General features: G+C 36.8%; 2 protein-coding genes across 3 annotated transcripts in view; one reads left to right on the top strand and one right to left on the bottom strand.

Moving 5' to 3' along the window:
- Positions 1 to 677: 677 nt before the first annotated feature.
- LOC306867953 (small VCP/p97-interacting protein-like) lies at positions 678 to 4,417 on the top strand. Its single transcript, XM_079413910.1, has 5 exons — positions 678 to 843; positions 1,084 to 1,141; positions 1,267 to 1,317; positions 2,198 to 2,311; positions 3,333 to 4,417. The coding sequence occupies exons 1-5, from the start codon at positions 821 to 823 to the stop codon at positions 3,345 to 3,347; spliced, it is 261 nt and encodes an 86-aa protein (XP_079270036.1). The 5' UTR covers positions 678 to 820; the 3' UTR covers positions 3,348 to 4,417.
- gas2a (growth arrest-specific 2a) overlaps positions 4,242 to 8,180 on the bottom strand; it is a 42,985-nt gene continuing 39,046 nt past the window's right edge. Inside the window, exon 8 of one of the 2 annotated variants that reach the window (XM_079413908.1) lies at positions 4,242 to 5,906. In XM_079413908.1, the coding sequence (XP_079270034.1) occupies positions 5,697 to 5,906 (210 nt within the window). In that variant the 3' untranslated portion in view covers positions 4,242 to 5,696. Of the gene's footprint in view, positions 6,843 to 8,180 lie in introns of both variants that reach the window. The other variant, XM_079413909.1, reaches the window with a different exon arrangement.

The raw sequence follows: 8,180 nt of genomic DNA, 5'->3' as shown, positions 1-8,180 counted from the left end.
GTAAAAGTGTTTTTTAACTATGTCAGTGTACTACTTTCTTGGTAAATTCATAGGCTATATAACTGAGCAATCATGTTTATATATTTTATTTGTTTGTCTATAGATCTATGTCTAAAATGCTACAGCTACACAATGATTACTATACAACTATAGTACAATTGTGTTAGTAATTTCCATGCTATACACCTACATATTATTCTTTTCACAATGCAAAACTATCTAGCAGTTACTACCCTGCTGAAAAAAAATAAATAAACAATAGAAACCATCACAGAAAATTCTAATGGCTTCCACTTCAAATACCATTACAATTACAAACCATCAACTTTAAACCATTAAAACCGTAAATGGTTTTCTGTTGTGTATTTTGGGACATATTCCATTAGGATTTATTGGTTTTAACAAGCCACCAATAGAAGGTGACCCATTACCAGTAGAAACCCACAGTTTCCATTAAAACCAATACAAGTCCCATTATAACCAGTAAAACCATTACACATTTTGTATAGGTTCTATTGGGGTTTTTTTCCAGTAGGGTACTGACAAGCATACTTTTGAACATGTTGCTATCATGGTATTCCCATGGTGTTCTTTGAACTATCACGGTGATCATTCAGTGCCGTGGACCATGTAAAGTTTGTACAACGGTAGAACTGGGCTACCATCGCTACAGTAGTGGCAGTAATTTGACTCCATACGGCAGCATGGGGCTGTTGAGCTCACTTCCCTCGACTAATGGAGCTGCTGTAATGCTGTCATCCTGACAGCTACACTTTCAGCTGAAGTAATACATCATATTTATACAGGAAACCAAAAACAAATGTCGGGAGGCATGAGAAAGAGGTTCGCTGAAGGTTACATTAGTCTGTTAGTGTGGTAAAGGTGATTTAGCCGTAGCGGTAGCAGGCTAAAGTAGCATTGTTTACATTGCTAGTTAAGTTCAAGCAGCTTTCATAGAGGCAATACACGCTGTTAGACTGTTACAGACAACATCTCAGCGGCCTGGCTCATCATAGGTGCTCAAAGTTACTCTGATTTGGCTGAAAAGGATTTTATTTGTGCCTATGCTTCATTAAACATCAGTATGGGGATGTGTTTACAATGTCTGAGTGGAGCTGGGGATGATGCCACACCAGACCCTGTGAGTACGGTATCTATATATTAATCTGCTTTACCTCTTTAACTTGTGTATGTATACATACACATAAGACTTGAGTCTAAACTTTTGTCTGTTTTTGAGCAAAGCATTTCTCTTCTTTTCCACAGGAGACGAGGAGGAGACAGCTAGCAGAGGCGGCAGAGAAGAGACAGAAAGAGGTGATGTGACAGCATTACACAGACATGGCTAGCAACCATTTTAATTGCTGTTTAGTTCCTATATTGTGAAATAGACGTTTACAAGTACAAATAAGTTTTGCAAGCACCTCAGGAAAGAGCTGAACACTTTATTTAACTTAATAATGAGAACTTAAAAAACATTGGTGGAGATCTGAGCCATTATTATTTCTGGATCAGGACAAACATATGGACCTCTTCCACAAATGATCAAAGTCATAGCATTGATTATGTAAACGGCACCACAGAGCATATATTCATTACAGTAATCTATAGGTATCACTTTATAATAACTGTTTTGTTATACTCATTATATGAACATCACGACTTCCCGATCTACATTTTGGTGCTTTTCTTCAGTTTTTTCAAGGCATCAATAAATACATGATCCTTTTTTTTTTTTTTAAACAAGTGTTTTATGGAGTAGTGCTTTTAATTTGGCCACATGTGATTGCTGGGCTATTTTACTGTCTCTTAGAGGTTTAAGGCAAAGCACAGAGGTGCTAAAGCAGCACGGTAAGTACACGTCTCCTCAAACACTTTACGGCTGAACACCACCACACACATCTGTGAGATCTCAGAATGAGCTCGATTCTCATCGCTGCTGTAATGGCACAGTGACCATACTGTTTGAAAAAATATAATTATTTCTTTTGATCGGCTAGTTGGTCAGGGCAGTTTTAGCTTTTGCACACTCTGTACTCACTTTTCCAGCTTGATTTCATGATTTGGCACGTGAGCACTGAATAATATCACACACTGCAAATACTGGACTGATTTATCTCTGAAATGTACTGTTCCTCTTGCTGAATATGGGAACATGTATGGTGTGGTAGCTGTGTTTTGTCTGATCTGTGTGTAGACCACCTACAGAGGTATCAAAAACCCAGAAGCCTTGGAGAGGAAAAAGAAGAAACAAGAAGAGACAGAGAAAGAGACCATGAACTCTGTACCTTCTGGAGGCGGCGGGCTAAAGGTACATGCATTATTTACATTTTTATTATTTACACAAATAGAGGACAAATTTGTGTCCCATTATTATTATGTAATAAATATATTTATAGCATGTTAAATTTGCATCTAGCATGAAAATAGGTTGTTTTTTTTATCAAAAGGATGTCCCACGTTACCTCTGAATTTCTTTTTTGTTTTTTTTATACAAAATACAGTTATAATTCCATTTTAATGCATGAATCAGTATCACTTCAAAAAAAAAAAAAAAACTACCATTCAAATGTTCAGGGTCAGTAATATGCATATTATGCATAAATCACTATTTTTTATTATTATTCAGCAGGCATGCATGAAATTGATAAAAAGTGACTGTAAAGATATTTACAGCATGTTACAAAATTTTTTAAATAAATGCACTATATTCATCAAATAATTCTGAAAAAAAGTGTTTAAAAAAAAACATTATGCATCACATCTGATTTCTACATAGAAAATATGAATAATAAGAATATAATATATAACATAATAAATGTTTATTGAGCACTAAATCAGCATATTAGAATGACTTCTGAGGGATCGTGTGACACTGAAGACTGGAGTAATGATGATAAATATATATAGAAAACTGCTAATTAATTGTTCATAGTATTTCATGAAACTAGCATTTAAATTTGAATTATATTGATCGAACAAATGCAGCCTTGTTAAACAAAACATTTTTCAAAATCGTATTACGTAATTTATTGGTTTTATCTAAGCATATAGCAATTAAAAAACAACAACAAGAACAGAACAGACATTTTATAAGACGATTAGAGTTGAATGTAGGCACAGATGACAAACTTGCAAAACTGCAAACCTCATATAAAATTAATAGAATTTATTTCAGATAATATTTGTTTTGAGCTGGACATTTCCTAAAGGTTAGGTATCGTCTTTCATTGATATTTGATGTGAATTCCCCAAACTCATGAAGAACATTAGGATTATTTTTGTATTGCACATGATGGGTTCAGACGGTTTCTCTCCCTCTTTCTCTCCAGTGGCAGGTTGGCTAACATCGCTGGTGTGTCCACATCGGGGGTCAACCTTCATCTGCAGTATTTCCCGCTGACTTGAGAGATTCTTAACTCTTCATTCTTTCGGTTCTTATTTTGAAGTGTACACTAGCCAGGGGAGTTTGCATAGAGACTAGAATTTTTGCCAAGCTCCTACACAAAACTCCTCATCCTCCAGGTCTTCTGATTGGCCAGAGTGCATTCAGGCCACACCCCTTTAAATGCCAAGATGGGCTAGCTAGTGAGTTTATGGGACTTTAGCAATTCAGGTTTTTTTTCCCACAACCTGTTCAGTTTGTGTTCATGCATCATTTCACACACACAGCTTTTGTACCGATGTGCTTTCTATTTTTAACATTGATTAATAGAATCCTGAGATCTGAATGTCCTTTTAATACACATTTATACAACTGAAGAACATCTTTTATATTGGATTTGGGGTAATTTAATACATATTTAGCCATTTATATTTATGCATCAGTTACCAGTGTGATTTGGTTGTAAGCTCAGTGCATTTTGCGATTGGTCAGGATTTGTAGTATAATAATAATAATGGATATTTTGTCAGTTAGCATTTCCACTGCCTGTTGATTGTACGACTTGCTGTTCTTATGAACCGAATTGAATGTGCATCACTTTATCTTATTAGACGCAGGGCTTTGGTTGTCTTCAGTTAATAAAATCTTAACTTGCTGCATTTAAATTCAGCATCCATGTGTCTGGGCAGTGACTGTAGCAGCCTGAGCTATAGTGGTTAGTGTGGAATATATATTGAACCTCATCGTATTGCCTTCAATGCATTTCTTTTATGTTGTGCTCATGTCCTCTGCCTACAGCAACTCACTCAATGCTTGTGGCAGGGAAGCAGATTTGAACCAAATAATCAACTGATATATCTTCCCAGGTTTCATTCAGTATGGTTGATCAACATACAGACACTGTATAACAATAATACCATTGATCAGACAAAGTATTACATGTTTACCAGTAGAGGGCAGCAGAACACTTTCGGATCAGGAACTGTTTTAGAAGCACATCTGCATTGCTTAAATAAAGATTGTGTTTGATTGAACAACCAAGCATTTATTACTATTTGTTGCAAAACTGATACATTTCCTTTGCCTTGTAACTGGTGAACTCTGGCCTCTTCAGTGCACTTCTACAAATAACACACACAGTGCTCACTTTGTAAGTTACACCTCGATTCAGCGAGGTGCTTGAACAGATCCTTACATATTCTGGGGATTTACACTGAAGTGATGTTACAGGTTTTCTTTTCTTTGCTGACTTCTGGAGATTGATGTGATGTTCATCCAGACATGTTCTTCTGCTTTGCACTGCTGTGATCCAAGGTCTGGCCATTCTTCCTTGACATTATACAGAACTGTCCCTCACTGTATGGTCCCAGGAGATCAGCAGTATCTCATATTCCAACCACTGTTCTACTGCCATAGTCACTGCCATCACATTTCCTCCTGTTCTGATGTTTGGGATGAATAGTGTTGGGGAAAGTTACTTGTATTACTTTTAAAATACAATATTGCATTACTTGGTTAATTTTAATGGAAATTCATGTCACCTGGGCCGGTATCTTAACCCAAACGATAGATTTTTGACAACTCTAATGGCCTTTCCCACCAAAAGTCAAATTAAAGAAAGTGCCTCTGCACCTCACTCACAATTTCTCTCAGGAGGGATGTCAAACTTGCGCTACTTATCTGAAAAAGTAACTTTGAAAGTAATGCATTTCTTTACTAGTTATGTGGAAAAGTAATCTGATTATGTAACTCGCTTTACTTGCAATGCGTCACCCCCAACACTGGGCATGAACAGGTTACATTCTCCAACAGAGCAAGGTCAGGACAGTATAATACAATAAATGTCAGAAAATATATCATGACATCAACAGAACAGAATAATACTCCCATAAAAAGTCATTAATATTGTTAGTATAGGAAGCACTAAAAAGAATAGCCACCAGGGTAGAAGTAAATACTTGAATTCATCCAGCGATTTCATTCCATATAGACATTATTGATTGTAAAAGGTTATTATGCAATTTATATTTAATCAATTAAACAATAAGATGTTAAAAAGAAATGTAAGAAATTGGTATACAATAAAACAGCCTTGTTTCTGGATTCCGGTTCCAGTTCAGTATCTTTGTTATGCACAAACTAACTGATCTACACTGTTATTTACGTATTATGCTTTGTTTTTCTCTTTTACATTTTTAGTTCTAGAAGCCAGTAGAAGTCCATGTGTCCTTGTGGCATCTACAACGGCTAGCCAGTGAGCTGTGCTTCAAAGTTACGTTAACAGTCATTGTTTCTTTAGGACATTTCTTCTTTACTTCTTGCTTTTGTAGTGGGCCGCCACTACCAGGTAGCTGTCAGGCGCGAGGTCTTTGATGTTGGGAGATTTGCCGGAGATGGGCGAGATCTTGCCTTCTACACGAGAGATCTGGAGCATGCGGCACGGGTCATGCTTCAGCAGGTAGCTCTCGAACGTCTCCCAGCCACCACCAACTCGCACCATCACATGTTTATTATGCAGCATCTAGAGAGACAGAAACAACGACTTTACTGATAAGACATGTACAGTACAAGAAAGATAAACATATGCAAGTGTGTGAAAGTAGACACTTTTAGCTTCTCAGGCTTTATTTTGAGCATCTCTGGCTGGATTGCAATCCTCGAGAGGTGAGATGCGTGGCATTTGAACACTTTGACCCCCTTGAAAACTGACGTTTGTTAGCGCCGCAGGAATGTGATGTTAACGTAATTGAATGGGACTTTCCCACTTTGCATCTGGGTTAATGCATACATAACTGTATATTATAAATAGGTTGATAAAGTCTGACATAATGGAGGCCTGTGGCCTGTAGCATTACGTTAGCAACACTTCAAAGCCAGTAACTGGGCTTAAACCAGTATGTGTAGAATTGAATAAATAAAGTGGTGCCATGACCCGGATGGATATGAGTGTAATAGAGGCCAGGTGGTTTGAGATCCCAACGTCAATCCCTTGGTAAACTACAGTCCCATCAGCATCCTCATTAGCGTGCCCAACTCCCATCCCGATTATCGCCAATTTGAGGTCTGCTGGAAAAGGATCATGTGGAGCCAGTTGCAGTGGTGCCGTGACCCAGATGGGGGAGGCCAGCTGGTACGATACATTTGTGCAGGTAAATCTCACTCTCCTGGCTACAAGAGGCATGCTATAGGCTGCGGTCTTTAACGTCCTCGTTAGTACGCTAGACTGCCTGGCTACTGCCGGTTCAAACCCCCTCAGAGCGAGCCAAGAGGAAACCATTACATATTACATATGGCATCTACGCTAATATTTGTGTGTTTCTTCCTTATTCTGTTTCTCAGTCTGTGTCCGGATCAGATGGTGGATCGGTGCCGGGAGATGATGTTTGCGGCCCTGATCGTCAGCGGCGGCCGGACACCTGGATGAGCCCCGGGGACATATCCCCAGTGAAGACCTCGACTAAAAATACAATAAAAATAAAAGAAAATAACTAAAAATATAATAAAATACCTAACTACATAATACTATTATTGTTAGAAACTGCAACAATATAAAAATAGAAATATAATACATTTATACATTTAAAATTTTAATTAATCAATAAATAAACAATTATCTCCTGGTCAGAGGAGAACGGGCCCCCGGCTGAGTCTGGTTCCTCCCAAGGTTTTTTCTCCATTCTGTCACAGAGGGAGTTTTGGTTCCTTGCCGCTGTCGCCTCTGGCTATGATGAGCACAGAACGGTAACACAACTGAGATATTTACAGTCACACACAGGTGTATTGTGCAAATGCACTTCATAGGGATGTTTAGATAGCTATACAAGAATTAACGTTCATGGTTTTTTTTTAAATATATTTAACCTACATATCTCAGTTTAAGTTTTGATTTAGTTTGCTTCACTCTATTCTATGCTATTCTATTCTATAGGCCTATATTATAAACGTAATACATAATTGATAATAATTTAGTCTCTTGCTCATCAAGGCTGTATTTATTTAAAAAATACAGAGAAAACAACAACAACAACAAAAAACAGTGATATTGTGAAATATTATTGCAATTTTTAATATTGATTTCCTATTTTAATACCTATACATTAAAATATCATTTATTCCTGTGAAGCAAAGCTGAATTTTCAGCAGAATTCACAGCATTATCAGTGCTGCTGGTCTAATATGCTGATTTGTGCTGCTTAATATTTTTTTGGAACCTGTGTTGCTTTTTTTATTTGATTATTTGATGAATAAAAAGTTTAAAAGAACAACATTTATTCAAAACAGAAATATTTTCTAACAATATAAGTCTTCAATCAATTTTATCCATTTAACACATCCTTGCTGAATAAAGTTCCTTTAAGAAAGAAAAAATGTACCGACTCCAAACTTTATTTTGTGAAATAATATTCAGTATGTTTCATCAAATAGATACAGCCTTGATGAGTGTAAGAAACTACTTTATAAAAAATGTCTGATCCCAAACTTTTGAACGGCAGTATAATAATACTGTAAAAATGTTTTATTCAGGTAACCTAAAATGTACATCATTTAGCTACATCAAGGGTCAAAACAAATATAAATAGCACATTAAAGTTAAAAATTACACACTTGTTTGTGTGTGCGTTGTACAGGGTATAAAGAATGTTTTTGCTCAGGTGCCCGAAATGTCCGCCCAATAGAGAAAAGTTTTGCTCCGCAAGAAAAGAAAAAAAATAGAGGGAACATTGGTTAGAACATGTCAAGTAAGACTGCACGCTTATAATGCACTGGGCAAGCATTTGCATCTGCAAAGAGTGTT

Source organism: Barbus barbus (genome assembly GCF_936440315.1).
Source record: "Barbus barbus genome assembly, chromosome: 50".
Taxonomy (NCBI): Eukaryota; Metazoa; Chordata; class Actinopteri; order Cypriniformes; family Cyprinidae; genus Barbus; species Barbus barbus.
This window is presented reverse-complemented; position numbering and strand designations above follow the sequence as displayed.